General features: G+C 39.8%; 1 protein-coding gene across 9 annotated transcripts in view; it reads right to left on the reverse strand.

Annotated features, from left to right (window-relative positions):
• BCLAF1 (BCL2 associated transcription factor 1) overlaps positions 1 to 14,041 on the reverse strand; it is a 32,152-nt gene extending 18,111 nt beyond the window's left edge. For 4 of the 9 annotated variants that reach the window (XM_055391762.2, XM_055391760.2, XM_055391758.2 and 1 more), the window contains exons 1-4: positions 13,107 to 13,843; positions 5,869 to 5,962; positions 3,064 to 3,177; positions 1,167 to 2,072 (exon numbers count right to left, since the gene is read on the reverse strand). In XM_055391762.2, the coding sequence (XP_055247737.1) occupies positions 1,167 to 2,072; positions 3,064 to 3,167 (1,010 nt within the window). In that variant the 5' untranslated portion in view covers positions 3,168 to 3,177; positions 5,869 to 5,962; positions 13,107 to 13,843. Of the gene's footprint in view, positions 1 to 1,166; positions 2,079 to 3,063; positions 3,178 to 5,868; positions 5,963 to 13,106 lie in introns of all 9 variants that reach the window. The other 5 variants (XM_055391761.2, XM_019029559.4, XM_019029558.4 and 2 more) reach the window with 2 other exon arrangements.
• Between the last annotated feature and the right edge of the window lie 2,347 nt (positions 14,042 to 16,388).

Here is a 16,388-nt window from a genome sequence, read left to right on the forward strand (position 1 = left end):
AAAATAAATTTACATTTGACTTGTGAAGTTTAAAACACAAAGCCAACCACAAAAACCTGTCCTATTTAGTCACAATCCACAATTCTGTACTAACACGAACTTCTAGAGATTGCCTAAATTTAATTTTTGAAGCTAAGAACCACTAATAGATAATACATTGTTAGAATTCTATTGATAATTATCCCCAAAATTCCAGATAATATTATCTATTAATATAAACAAAAGTTCACACAAACGGATTTAAATACCACTGCAGTAATTTAATACTTTATGAAAATCACAGAACAGTTCATATAAACTTGCTCTAGAAAAACAATGATTTCTGGCACTATTTCATAGAAACTAATGATCAGTTCAATCATAAATTCTAGATTGTGCAGTGCTATTCCACAAACAGCATGTTTCCTCTATTTTCTCACTTTTAAGTCAAATCACAATACATGAAGCAACCAATTTTCATTGTTAGCAACTTTCAGCAATACTTGAAATCAGAATTTAAACAATGTATCTGTTTCAAATGTCATTAGTCAGTGAGAAATACCATTACCTTTTGTATAGTCAGGCTGAAATCATTAAATATTGACAGCCAGACTGTTTATGCCACCTAAGAACATGCAATATAGCTGCATTATTTATGTAGGTCACATTCTAATAGTGAAAAGAACAAAATAAGCCTTCAATGCTTTTAAGAAATTTCTAAAAGGTTTACAGTTATTAGCAACATATATCATTTAGTTATGCTCTAAGCTACTCAACTTCTCCTCATCTGTATTTTTAATTCTGGACCGAAAATGGTAAAATTAAGAGGAGGAACAGAAATTAGGTTTTTTTTTATTCTTTTTAAAGAGACAGGGTCTTGCTCTATCGCCCAGGCTGGAGTGCAGTAGGCGCAATCATAGCTCACCACAGCCTTGAACTCCTGGGCTCAAGAGATCCTCCCGCCTCAGCCTCCTGAGTAGCTGGATAAATTAATTTTTATTAAAACACTTAGCTTCCAAAGTTCACCAGATAAGAGTAAAAACAATTTGGAATTATCTTAAAATGAAGGAAGTCAAGAGTTAAAACCACTAGTTAAATACATATCACAATTTTACGTTTATAATTCCAAACAGAATTCAAAGAACAAAAACAATATTATAATCTAGATTCTGTATTTTAGTTTTTACCTTTTTAAGAACTTCCCAGTCTTTGCAGTTTCCTGATCTCCACCATCAGGATAAAATGAGGAACGGCCCCTAGACTCATCTCTTGGAGCATTCTGTGGTGCGATTGTCTTTGCAGGACTTCTTCGTGAAGGGATGTGATGAATTGGACTATTCTGAGAAGGACTGTATCGACTAGATCCATTTCCAACAGAACCAGACCCAGACCTTTCAGGACTATGCTGAATGGAATGTGAATGCTGCGAAGGAGTATTTTTTGCAGAGTGAACTGTACTGAGCATGGGAGCATCAGAGCAAGATGAACTCTGACTAGGTGGTGTAGCAATAGGTGAAGGACTATGGGGTGATCTAGGACTATTATCATAAGCTGAAAGGCCAGGCCAAATATCACCGGATGTGGCTGATGACTTATTAAATTCATCGATAGACTCAGATGGATCATGTTCAAATGTATCTTTCGGTTCCTCCTGTGATTTACTTTTCAACGGACTCTCTTCTTGGGGTTCCCCTTCAGCTTTTTTGGTTTGTTTTTCCTGAGACCCTCGTCTTTTAGAAACAGGAGATTTGCTATATGGGGATGAAGAACGAGAAGAGGATGATCTTGGAGACCTAGAAGATCTATATGACCGGCGAGATCTGCTTCTGGATCTTTGAGAAGAAACGGATCTTCTTTTTGGACTCCTGGAACGTGAACGACCTCGTCTAGGACTCCTAGAGTGCCTTCTATTCCAGACAGGTCTATAACCACCTCGATGATATCTACCTCCTCCTCCTTGATAATACCCTCTACCCCTTCCTCTGTACCCATAAGGTCGTCTCATTCCTCTATTATTTCTGTAATCGCGACGATAATCTCTAGAATACATACGATCTCTACTACGAGACCTTGAATATGTTCTGGAACGAGACCTAGAACTAAAAATGAAATAAATATCAATGCAAGAAAAATAAAGTATTCCATGCTACCATTCTAAATACTCTGGTTGAATATAACATGTAAATAAACGGTAAAGGTAAAAATACACTTTTTTAAAAAACTCATCTGTACAAAAGTTTATGGTTTCCAATCAAAAAGCCTCACTAAGGTAAATACTGAGAGAATACCTTAAAGACCTTACAAATGAAGGCACAAAACACACACACACACACACACACACACACACGTGCGTGTGTTATATATATCACACGCATTAGGACATATTAGCAAATTGTAGTACGTCTAGGCAAGCACTTAAATTGATGTTGTAAAAGAATATTTAATGGCATGGCATAATATATAGTTAAATGGGGGAAAAGATTACAAAAAACTATCAGTGAGATACTATTAATTAAATACATACATAATATAAAGTTAAGCCTGGCGGAGGAAAAAGAATGAGCATCAACTACTATTAATTCTTAATGGTATTATGGTCATTTGTATTTTCAACTTCTGGTTTCTGTTTTCTATGCTAAGTATGTATTACCATTTTAACAAAAATTACCAGAGTTGTTAATTTCTTTAACAAAAAAATTATTTTGTTAGAATTCAAAGATTCACAGTCAGAAATGAGAAACTATAAAACAATATGCAAAGATTGTTTACTGTCAAATTCTTGCATTACCCAATTCATCTCTTAACACTGTGGACAAATACAAAGAAACCTACCATATATTATACAGTAAAATTTGAGACCTGGAGTCAGACTAACTGCATTTCAATCCAAGCTCTGCCATTTACTAGAGCTTGTTACCTGGACATTCTCATTTTCTCGCTTACAATAAGGATAACAATAGATCCATTTCACAGGGTTCTTTGAGAATAAAATACATTTTGGGGTTTAGCACTGTGTTTATGATACTCATTCAACAAGTATTAACTGATATAATTATTTAAAAAATTTAAAGCACATTAAATCACCTGTATCGCTTCTTTCTAGAATGAGATCTTGATCTTGATCGAGAACTAGACTGTGATCTAGACTTTGACCTTGAAGAATGTGATCTAGAATTGGAGCGACCCATTTCTTTTCTCCTAATCAAATGATAGGGCAAAAAAAGGTTAGAATTACAATATGATATTTAAAATTTTACATTATTAGTTACTTATTTTCAGATAAAATTTGATTTTTGCAAGTTTCTCAAAGGCTATTATTCACCATCCTTTTCAAATCAGTATTCAGAAGACAAGTCAATTATCCCTGACTAAAACTGTTTTCACCTGCATGACAGGTACTGTCGATTAAAGACACAACTGAAGATTTTTACAGACTGCCCCACTTATGAGCCTCAATCTGCTGCAGAAGCCAGAAAAAGCAATGAGACTGCAGCAGCATGTTATGTGTTATTCCACGCCCAATACAAATGCCCACCCCTCCTGTAAGAAAGATAAATAATAAAGATACTACAGATAAGGCAACTGAAATAAAATAAAGTGTCACAATACTAACAAAAAATAAACCTACCAGGCTGTTATCATAGTGCTTTATGGCCTTGAAAATGAGACTGAGCTGACCACTCCATATACACAATCCTGTCTGGAGTGGTACTAGATAGTATCCTAGAACAATACAGGACACTAAGTTTCTGAACAGCTGGAGCCATGGCTCTGCTCTCAGTACTCATGACTCCAGAATAAAGTGGACTTATGTGACAATACCTAGTTCACCCTGAAGCTTTCTGTTAAGAAGATTTAAAAAGAATAAAAGATAAAGAATTGGAGGGATTACTTCAAGAAAGATTTATTAGAACTATAAGAAAAAAAACTTGGGCACCAGTAGTTTAACTTTTCTAAACACTACATGGTATCCAATGATATAATTAGACCTCATTGGGTACAGAAATCAGTAACTGTCAGAACTATTTGATTTATAGGATCTACTAATTGAAAAAACATACATATATAGCAAATCACTGCATGCATATCCCAAATGTCACATTTTCAACTTTTCAATGATTGAGATTATATCTTAGCCTCTCAAGCTTGTTTTTGCTGCATAGAACTATTTCCAAATTTACACTAACTTACTCAAAAAGTATTCATTTCAATAAAAATCAACTTACTAAACTTCTAACAGCTTGCAATTCCCATAATACTTAAATAGTATCTCCTACAACCAAGTATTTTGGAAGGCACTTATTTTACCTACCTAGACTTTGTTCGGTATAATAAAATAGTATTTGGAGGTACTAAGATGAGTTCAGTTATAGAAGAAGTAATGGTAATACTTGGATAGTTCCTCATCAAGCAATATAAATAACAAATTCAAGATGTTTGAGATAAATGCTTATTTCAAAATAAAACATAACTATCCTCTAATAGACTACCACCTTTGTCTTCTCTCACTCTTCTTCTCAATCCCAAGTAAGCAAGAAATACATAAAGACAGAAATAAAACATAGGTTCAGGGTTCAAAAAGGCAGAGTAAGAATTCCACAACACATAAGAAATAAACTTAGCATTAACAAAAGGAGATCTGACACCTTGTAGAACACAAATTTGGTTTAGCAACTGTAGTTTTGACAACATAGTGAAATTGGCAAAAACCACATTTACAGCCTGTAAAGGAAGGAATCTCGGCCACTGGGAACTGTGACATTCTCTTGCACCTGATTTCAAAATTCTGTCCCTCCCAAAGTTTTTAAAAGAATATAAATAGGTAATTTACATTCATTCTGATCGAATTTACTTCAAGATATTTATTTTTATCCCACTCTGAGATAATCAGACACACTATAAAAAGAAACCAGAGCTGCAAATGATTTTGGAGATCCAGTCCAGCAATAAGACAACATCCTTTTTCATTGTACTAATCAGTAAATAAAACACTATTTTACTAAGAGCTACAGATGCTGTGTTGTGCTGTATCTCCAGAATCTCTGTTCTTTGTTCTTGAGGCTTTTTGGATGGTAATTTCTGTTAAAGGATTCAAGAATTCTGTAGGCTTTTTCAGTCACCAGGATGTAGTTGGGCTTGTGGCACACGAGCACAACAGGTATTTAATAAATAACTATAAAATGAATGCATTCCCCAGAACCTGGACATTTTTTAAAGCAGCAAGTTCATTTTTAAAGGTTTGCGTTTTGCTTTAAGCTACACCTGAAACTTCAAAAACTAACGGAAAGAGAGCATGCCTATCAAATAATTAGCAGTCCAAAAGAAATGGATTGATATCTTCTGCTCTACTGCAAAAACAGGGAAAAAGCTAAGAACATGGTCTCTGCATTTAAACTACATGAATTCAAATTCCTTAAGCTCTCTGAGCCTGTTCCTCAACTGTAAAACGAAGAAAATAACAGTACCTACTTCACAGACTTGTAGTGGACTTAATGAGTTGATAAACTTAATTCACTTAATACATCTAACACATTAGCAATCAATTTGAATTACCTAAACACTACAGTAGAGAGAAACAAGTTATGAATCTCCTCTTGTTTACATTAGGGAAATGGGTTAAGTAGCAGTCTTTCTATCCTGTATGTCCTGAGTCTTTTAGTAGATGTGTTTATAGAAATAGAAAAAGCAGGAGCACAACCTGGAAGAAGACAGAAAAAGAACCTTTTTCCTAAAACTAACTTAACATCTGACTTACTTCATACAAGCCACCAAAATAAACAAAAAACAAAGCTTCGGACCACATCATTTTTAATCACTCCATCTGAATCATCAATTCAGTAGTGACATTTCCTCAAAAAAGTCAAAAGTGAAAAATGAATGCTCTTTTACCTTGGGTTTATGCAGGATCGTGAAGTCTTTGAGATACTGTAAAAATTCTTCCTGGAGAGAATGCTCTGAGAAATTAAACTCTAAATTCGAATTCCTAACAAAGACAAAAAAAAACCATTATTTTGATTTATGTTAAATTAAATAACCATTATTTACAATGCATATAATGGGCACTGCCATAAACTCTAATAAACGCACTTACAATTTCAGGGAAGGAAAAACTAATTCAGGAAATGGGAAACTTTTAACCGTAAAAGCTTAAAATTCAACTTTTTTGTAAACCACAATGCAGTAGCGTATCATGAAACTGACAGCATCTTTTTAACTACTTGAATTCTAATTTTAGCAATTTGAGCCTTAAAAAACATATGATATGTCGTTCCATCAGAAAATTCCAAGGTAGCTAACATAATGCCATCTTGGTGGCGGGGCAAGGTAGCACAAGCCTGTAGTCCCAGCTACTTGGGAGGCTGATGCAGAAGGATCACTTGAGCCCAGGAGTTTGACGCTGCAATGCACTGTGATCGCACCTGTGACTAGCTACCGCACTCTAGCCTTGGCAACACAGCAAGACCCCGTCTCAAAAAAAAAAAGGTAATCTGTAGTTAATTTTCATAATGCTCTACTTTATAACATCTAAAATATGAGTTTAATGCTGTGCTACTTATTCTCTTTTGGTACTTCCTTTCACACAATTTAGTTTCATGTGAAACTGATTTTTAAATCCACGTTAACAGCCATCATAGTAACTTTAAATTCTGTGCCTAAAAGCATCTTGATACATCTACATTCAAATAAAAGAACAGTCAGCAATAAAACTTTTATCTACTGAAAGTCAATATTCTTCCTAAAATAATTTATCATTAATCTGTAAATAAACTTTGCAGAAAATATTCAAGTTACCAATACTGAAAAATTTAGCTTTATGTATATTCACATCAAGTATGTGCAAAGGATAGTCAAAAGCACCAGGCGAACAGAAACTAAGGAATACAAGATTAATATACGTCAGCACTCAAAGAATTCATGAACAAGTTTAAATGGAAATCTGTAACTCTTACCAAGATCCAATTTTAAAAATAAAACGAGACTGGACATACACAGAAGAAATGGTAACATTAAACTGGTGAATCAAGAATAGCATCTCCTAAAATATCCATGGCCCTCCAACTGGGGAGAGATTTGAGGTTCAGCCTAGGAAGGAGGAATCAGAACCTATTAAGGGAAACACTAAAAAAGTAGCAAAGTCAAAAAGCCAAGCAAGATTGGGTACAAAAACAAAGGATTTCTAAAGGACATATAAGTTTAGTTTTTAAAATATCAAAACCCCAAGTGGCCAGAGAAAAAAATGGCAATCTTCTAAACTGGAGTACTGTTATAAAACTATTCTGACCTGGAAAGTCATTACTACTGATTCACTCCTAGAAGTGGTACAAGGCTCATTTTAGCTAACACTTCCCTAAACAATTCCAAAAGGCTAATTTTTATATATATATATATATATATACACACACACACACACACACATATATATACACATATATACATATACATATATACACATATACACACATATATACATATACATATATACATATACATATATACACATATATACATATACATATATATACATATGCATACATATACATATATATACATATACATATACATATATATCCAGAGAAGACCCAACTGCCAGATCTCTTTACTCCGTCATGGTATTCTGAAGTTCAAAGAAAATAAACACTAGATATAAAAAACTGACAGAACAGGGAACACAGGCTGTTAGACCAGTGGATATACATTCCTGTTCACAATCTATAAATATATTCAAGTATCCACACCAATAACTCAAATAATACACAAAATGTAACACACAATAAATAAGTCAGTATCAAAGACTGATTAGTTCAACTAATTTTTAAAAAATTAAAGTCTATATACAAAGCACAATGCTAATTACTATAGGAAATATATCTATGTAAGTGGTCCCTGCCTTCCAAAAACCAAATCGAGAACAGTTATCAGCAACAAATCATAGTAAACTAAACATCTAAATACCAACCATGTGCCAAGAAGTGTGCTAGGTGACTTAAAGTAAATAAAATAATCTCATATTTGATCCTGATAATCTCATGAGCTACATATTAATCCCATCTTTCAAATATAGAGAACCCTAAACTTTCCGGATAACTTGAGATAAGTGCCTTACATGCCAGGCACTACTATTCTAACGTTGGGAATACAGCATTTTAAGTTAAGACTTAAGCTCCCCACTCTCTTGAAGCTTTCAGAGAGGGGACGACAGAAAACAAGAAAAAAATCAAATAGTGCCAAGTGCCACATTGGGGGGGGGGAGGAAGTACAAGTTAACATGCAGAAGAGGTGGGCAGGGGGACTACTTACTTAGGTGGATCCTTGGGCCCTCTTTAAGGAGGTAACATTTGGGCCTAAAGACAGGGAACACTGCAAAGATTCACAGAGGGAAGAGCATACTAGGCAGAGGACACAAACTTAGCAAATTCAGGACAGAAAGACCAATAAAAAGGTTGAGACAACGTGATCAAGGAGTTGAGGGTACGAAATACGGCGGCAGGAGGAGGAATGGACCAGATGAAATAGCGTCTAGTAGATCATCAAAAGGGGTCAGGATTTTACTTGGTTGAGAAACCCTTGCAGGGTTTTTGCTTGGGTGAGTCACTCATCTGATTTACATTTTAAGATGGCTGCTATATAAAAAATAAACAGCAATTAAAAAAAGAGGCAAATCCAAGATGTGGTTTGTCAAAATGACTTGTTAATGGATTGTTAGGGGTGTGAAGTAGAGAGAGTGAGGAAAAATGAAAAATCACTAGTGCCCTTAAATTCTAGGTTTTAGATTCAAGCATCTGGGAGAAGGACAAGTTTGGGGGAGAAAACAAAAGATGCGTTTGCCGTTTTTCGTGCCCACAGTCGGAGTGTAAATGGTTAATCCAAAATTTGACTGAAATCTCATGACTCCAAATCCGGTGCTCTCTCTTCAATACCCTAAAAGGTGCTTGATGTTTCCAAAACCCAAATACAGAACTGAAAATGCCAAATTAATCTTCCCTTTATTACAACCAAGATCATTTGTTAATAGATTCCCACTTGTATACAGAGATAAGGAATAAATTGCCACATGTATCTTTAGCCAATTGACACACCAACCAATGAGGAACACAGGATAAAATAAAGCAGGTTTTATTTTTAAAAATAAGATTCTTAAATATCTAAACAGAGCCTATCTTTCATGAAATAATACATAATGGCCAGCTAGAACATAAGTGATCAGAAACCCGCTAGAAAACCAATTTATCAGGCCAGGAATGGTGGCTCACGCCTGTAATCCCAGCACTTTGAGAGGCCGAGGTGAGCGGATCCTGTGGTTAGGAGTTCGAGACCAGCCTGGCCAACATGGTGAAACCCCGTCTCTACTAAAAATACAAAAATTAGCCAGGTGTGGTGGTGCACGCCTACAGTCCCAGGTACTCCAGAGGCTGAGGCAGGAGAATCACTTGAACCCAGGAGGCGGAGGTTGCAGTGAGCCAAGATTGCACCACTGCACTCCAGGCTGGGCAACAGAGAGGCTGTCTCAAAAAAAGAAAAAAAAATGATCAGAGCAAAGTAACTGGGTTCAACAAAATACCCAAGACAAAGCCACCCAAAATGAATTCTTTAAGATTACTATTTCAAGCATACTTAATCCCAGTCTTCATTTTAGCAGGCTCAAGGAGTTTGGTCCCCAGATTGTTGTAAACAAAGTAATGCTATTTCCATCTTTTCAAATCCTAAAAATATAGCCCATGACTATTATTCCAGTAGACTAGATTCAATTCCTGGCTCAGCCATTAACTAGCTGCCCAACACTGAACGAGTTACCTTAATCTGTCAGCTTCAAATTCTGCAGGTGTTTTTTTGTTGTTGTTGTTTTAAAGACTACTAATGGCACTTCCTTACAAGTACAGGGTTAAATGAACTAAGTAAGGCATGTAAACAGCTTAGTTTAATGTTTGGCCCGTGGTATACAATCTAGCATTAGCCATCATTATTGGTAACCCTTGTTTAGGCAGCCTTTCTGCAAGCTAACCACGTTTACTTAAAATGATTCTTGCATGTAAGGTTACCTAATATTTTTGATACACCATTAATCAGCATCATTTAGAAGTCTTTCTAGACATACTTAATAAAATGTCTGGGCTGGGCGCGGCGGCTTACACCTGTAATCCCAACACTTTGGGAGGGCGAGGCGGGCGGATCACCCGAGGTCAGGAGTTCGAGACCAGCCTGGCCAACATGGCAAAACCCCGTCTCTACTAAAAATATAAAAATTAGACGGGCGTGGTGGCGGGCGCCTGTAATCCCAGTTACTCTGGAGGCTGAGGCAGGAGAATCGCTTGAACCCATGAGGTGGAGGTTGCAGTGAGCCATGATCATGCCACTGCACTCCAGCCTGGGTGACAGAGCAAGACTCCATCTCAAAAACAGAAAAACTAGCCGGCCTTTGTGGTGTGCACCTGTAATCCCACGTAATCCCAGCTACTGGGGAGGCTGAAGCACAAGAATCACTTCAACCTGGGAGGCAGAGGTTGCAGTCAGCCAAGATCACGCCACTGCACACCAGCCTTGGCGACAGAGCAAGACTGTGTCTCAAGAAAAAAAAAAATTAGCAGGACATGGTGGCGGGCCGGCGCCTGTAGTCCCAGCTACTTGGGAGGCTGAGACACGAGAATCGCTTGAACCAGGGAAGCGGAGGTTGCAGTGAGCCGAGATGGCGCCACTGCACTCCAGCCCGGGCTACAGAGCGAGTCTCTGTCTCAAAAAAATAAATAAATAAAATTAAAGTGTTTGAAAACTCTAAAATATTACACAAATATAATCTAGTATTATCTTCGTGTTAGCATATTCGTTGGTTTTCAGCCTTAGGGACATTCAGATAAAATATTAAATGCTATGACTGAGGTAACACTTATTACCTGAGTGTAAACAATTAACAAATTCATATCAAACAAGTACCCAGAGATTTTAGCTTCTTAATTCCCTCTTCTACTTATTTGGTAAATAACAAATCACTGTAAATTACACAGCTGAATTCAGCTAGTGTGCAACTACTGATTTCCAACGTAGTTTCCAGAAACTCCCAAACCAAGTCCTATGTAGAACTGATAAAACTTTCTCCATTTCTAAGTCTTCTCATCACATAGTTAACCTCGTACAGCTTGCTGCCCACAAAAGTTGTTTAATAAATTCAACCGAGGCCAGGCGCAGGGGCTCATCCCTGTAATCCCAGCACTTTGGGTGGGCCAGGCGAGTGGATCACCTGAGGTCAGGAGTTCGAGACCAATATTGTGAAACCCCGTCTCTACTAAAAATACAAAAATTAGCCCGGTGTGGTGGCGGGCGCCTGTAGTCCCAGCTACTCGGGAGGCTGAGGCAGGAGAATCGCTTGGACCAGGAGACGGAGGTTGCAGTGAGCCGAGATTGGGCCACTGCACTCCTGCCTAGGCGATAGAGCGACATTCCGTCTCAAGAATCAGTCAATCAACCAGACCTGAGCCTACCAGTGAGTAGTACTTTTTACACGTCTGTCACCAAGTCTTATACTACCACTGTTCCTCAAAGTCAAGAAGGGCTCTGGCTAAACAGTTTCCTTTGCCACCATTTTAATTACCTGAATTAAACAAGATATTTCAGTATTCACCACAATGTACTGGTTGAAATATGAAATCACTGAGAAGATGCTCCAAGGTTGTTTACCATGAGCTACCTTTTTTAAGTGACAAGGTCTCGCTCTGTTGCCCCCGCTGGAGTGCAGTGGGACGAGCACAGCTCACAGCAGCCTCAAACTCCCGCCAAGGGGCCACTTTTTCCCTCCCATCAAATTACCTATCCTGAATTGGTCATGATCAAACAAAAATACAAAGGCCTTGTAGCAGTTTTTCCTACGTAAAGGTTATTTACTGCCTGAACAGTATCCTAACCATTCCAACTAGAGTCGAACTGAAATGAGAATTCACAAGAGGAACAAGAAATTTTGTTTTGCTTTGTAACACCAAAAAATTTAAAAGAGGCTGTTGCAATGAGGTACAAGTCTGAAGTAGCTCATCTTTTTCGTCAGTGTTAGCCACACTTGCTTTCAACTTGTCTTAATTTTTTTCCAATTCTAAAATGCTTTTTAAAAAAGTCTGAGGTAGCAAAGTAGCTGCTGGTACTTCAGCTCGATTCTGAAGAAATAAATCTTAAAGGCGAATCAAGCCAACTCATGAATTTAAAATGAAGGCAAAGTCCAATTCGCCACTCCCACCCATTTCTCACACCAGCTGTCCACCAATCGTGGCTGCAACATTTCTGACACGACTAAATGGGCTGAATCACTTGAAAAGACTCGGCTTCGCTAGTACTCATGAAGAACCGCACTTTCAGCCGGATGGGGCAGGGCCACACTCAGAACCACCAGCTAAGACCCAATCCTCTCGCTAGGGAACTGTAACTAGGGAACCAGCACCAGTCAACAGCGCGCGCTCGCTTCAAAACAGCAGGTTGCCGGGGGTACCGAAATTAACTCCAGAGAACCAGGCTCAGCAGCGAGAGGCAGAACAGAGCCCTAAAACCTAGTAGCATCACAAAAACGAGGCATTAACTGACGGGTGGTCTGAAGCCGGAGGGCAGTTTTAAAGACCACGCGAAAAGGGGTAGACCTACTCAACGCACTTTGCTGCGGGTCACAGTTATTTTCTCAAAACCCCACAGGCCACGAAGAAAGGTGGCAGTCCCAGCCAATGAGAGGCGGACACAAGTTGCACCTCCAGCGGCCGTCGGCGCCATAAGCGGGGGAGAGAAAAATGAACGAGCGCGCGTGCGCGGAGCGTTCAGTCGGGCGCGCGCAGAGGTACGGGCTGAAGAAATGGGGGAAGGGTGGAAGAGGAAGATATGCGCACGCGCACGGGAGGCCGCGCGGGCTGTGGGTCTCGAGGCAGGTTCGCAAACACGCGCGCGCCCGCCGTTAGCACTGCTCAGCGCCCCCGCCCGGCCTTTTAGGCCCGTAGTGCCTCGAAAACCTGAGGGAAGCTAACGAAAAAACGCATAAATAACGGCGCAACGCCTCCTTGGTTCTCCTTTCGCCGCCAACCCGACACCACCCACAAAAGAGTCAAAAATATGGCCTGTCCTCGGTCTTCACTGCCCCTTGAGTAACTTCAATATAGCGCGAGGCCTACCTGACACGCCGAATCGCGGTTCCGGGGATTTATCTCCGTTGTAACCACACAGCGGCCATTTCCCGACTCAAGAACGCGAGGAAAACCATACAGCCACCTTCGACGCGCTAGCTCGTCTCCGTCACTTCCGATCTGGGGCGTGGCCTCGGGTGCCCCTAAATATGCGGGCAAGCCCCGCCCACCCTTCCGCTCCGGTCCGGCTTCCTGGCTGCTATTAAGATGTTGCCTGCGGCCTTCTGGGAAGTCGCGTGGCTGGTCTCGCGCGAAGATGTGGCGGCTCCGCCCTCTGGCCCGTAGCGACAGCCTTGGCCGGAGAGGCGGTAGAGTGGGGTGGGTGTTTTGTCAGTCCTGAGTTAGCTTGGCCATACGGCGCTTTTCGCTGGTGTCTGCCTCGTTCTGAGTAGACCCCCTAGACCTCACCGCCGCACCTGCTTTTTACCTCAGTAAGCTCGTCTGGTCTGTTCTTTCTGTGGGGCCGGCTCAGACCAGGCAAAAAACAAAAAGACAATCCCACACTGAGGAAAAGACCAGGAGGCAAGACGTGGCTGTAATTGCAGACACGCTGCTCCCTCAGCCAGCAAGCGCCACTTTTCTTCCTCTTAGACGCCTAACTGGAGGTTAGAAAATGTGGCTTTTGGTTTGCTATTAAATTCGGCAGACGCACTTAGTTGAAAAATGGCCACGATCTAAATCCCTTTCGTGGCGTCTGATCAAATCGGAGCTCAAGCCGCAGCAGCCGGAAGCCTCTTAGGCTGCTCGCGCCAAAGAAGGCCGCCCTTCTGGCGGCGTGATGACAGCTTTACCACATCGGCAACGTTGGCATAGGCATGAAAAAATAAAGAGCACGAAGCAGTTGAGCTTTCAGCCTGTGACGATGATTTGTGGCAGCCGAGGAACACAGCCCAACGTAGCTTGGTTGTCCAGAATTATAAGTCAGGTTATAAATAGGCAAGCCACATTCGATTTGAATAGAATTTAAATAACAGCCTTAGCACATTTTGCATTAATACTTCTCCGGGCTGCACTTTCTTAGGGCCTAAAACCGCTATCGCTTTGATGTTTAGAGATGTTAACTACCTTGATGGATTTCAGACTTGTAATTAGCAACCAGGGTGTCAGTGAGTGAATCGAAACTAGTATTGGGCCCTGGTTGTGAATTTAACACTGTGCTTAGAGCATTCTTTCTTCACAGTCCAGTTTACCAGCTGAACTAGAAAAACGACAACATTTTCATGGAGTGAATCGTAGGTTTTTTATTGTACAGTCTGTCCCTCACCCCATTACCACCTCAGGATGTGGACACAGAAATCTTTGGCCTTTTTGTTGTGCCCTGATGTCCCAAGCATTCGCAGGTTCTCAGTAAATATTTGTTGAGTGAATGAAGTATATTAAAAAAAAAAAAAAAACTAAGGGCTCAATACACGTCTGCTATTCTGCATGTATTGGGAGTGGGGGCGCTCCCAATACATGCTGTTATTCATTTATTTAAAATACCCCAAATTGCAGGCTAGGATATTATCTTCGACCTCCCTCTTCAATTCTATTGCACATGTGTTGAAAATGAAGTCATCTAGTTGAGGCAATATAACTGATTATGATTTTATTTACATAACATGAGGTAGTAACAAAGGAGATCCTTTGGAACAAAGCCTTTAGTAAGTGGAAGTTATACAGACTTCCCTTGAAATAGATCCATTTGATACGTGATGCTTTCCCAATCTACAAAGTAGGAGGTTCTTGAATTTAGATGTTTTATGCACATTCTTATTTTCAAAACCTGAAATTCCACCATTACAGATTCATTCTTTGTAATAAATTTTTTTTCCTATTAAAATACAAACGCTGAAAAGAGCAGAGGAAAAAAGAGCCCGTTTAACAAATGGGCATTGCAGAAAAATAGAACATTATCTCAAGAAGAAATACAAGTTGTAAACAAATGACCAAACTGCTAAAAAGATACAAAAAGAATGCTGAGATAAATTAGTAAGCTGATTTTATTTTTTTTTTTTTTTAAACAAACAGAGTCTCGCTCTGTCGCCCAGGCTGGAGTGCAGTGGCGCGATCTCGGCTCACTGCAACCTCCGCACCCCCAGGTTCAAGCAAGTCTCCTGCCTCAGCCTCCCAGGTAGCTGGGGTTACAGGCTCCCGCCACCAAGCCTAGCTAATGTTTGTATTTTCAGTAGAGACAGTGTTTCACCATGTTGGCCAGGCTCGTCCCAAAGTCCCGGCCTCAGGTGATGCGCCCGCCTCAGCCTCCCAAAGTGTTGGGATTACAGGCGTGAGCCACCGCGCCCGGCAAGGTAATTTTAATTTATGGTCATGGAGAAGTTATTGTTAATATGATTATAAAACTCTTTCTTGAAAGATATTGCTTCCGTTTTGGTTTTATTTTAATTTAAGATAATTGAAAAAGAGAAATGGGCCAGACGCTGTGGCTCACGCCTGTAGTCCCAGCACTTTGGGAAGCTGATACGGGCGGATCACTTGAGGTCTGGAGTTCGAGACCAGCCTGGCCAATATGGTGAAACTCCGTCTCTTCTAAAAATACAAAAATTAGCCGGGCTTGGTGGTGGGCACTTGTAGTCCCAGCTACTTGGGAGGCTGAGGCAGGAGAATCGCTTGAACCCGGCAGGTGGCGGTTTGCAGTGAGCCGAGATCACACCACTGCACTCCAGCCTAGGCGACGGATCAAGACTGTATTTCAAAAAAAAAAAAAGAAAGAAAGAAAGAAAGAAAATGAAAAAAGAAATGGAGACAAGAAAAGGAAAAAGAGAAATGGAGAAGAATGGATATGTGAAAAGGACAAAGACAAGAAGATAGGAATGAGGATGGGGTTGGAAGTCTAGCACGAAGGCAACCTCCAAGATCTGACTGGTTTTGCTTGGTTTGTTTTGTTTATCTTTTTAGATGGAACATCTGAACTATTTCCGTATTTGGGGAAATTGAAGCTGAAGTGGTATTTGGAGTCTCACTCTTCCCACTCCCTGAAAATACTGGCATTGGGAACCCAACAGTAGTAGTGGGAAGCAGGCAGCAGAGGAAACGTGACCAACAGAGATTCCCTAACTAGAGTGCTCATGGGGCCGGACTTTGGCTGTAGTTCCTGCTGCATGGCCTCCATTTGTGCATATCCCTCTACAGGCTTTGTGCTAATTTCTTTTTTTAATTTTAAGTGATAAAATGTGCATTGATTCTTTGAGCTAGCTGGTATCCTTCCAGTAAATTTCTTTTCCTGATGAGTTAATCAGAGTTGGTTTCTATTTGCTAAGAACCCTGAACTCC

Source organism: Gorilla gorilla, chromosome 5 (genome assembly GCF_029281585.2).
Source record: "Gorilla gorilla gorilla isolate KB3781 chromosome 5, NHGRI_mGorGor1-v2.1_pri, whole genome shotgun sequence".
In the NCBI taxonomy this organism is placed as follows: Eukaryota; Metazoa; Chordata; class Mammalia; order Primates; family Hominidae; genus Gorilla; species Gorilla gorilla.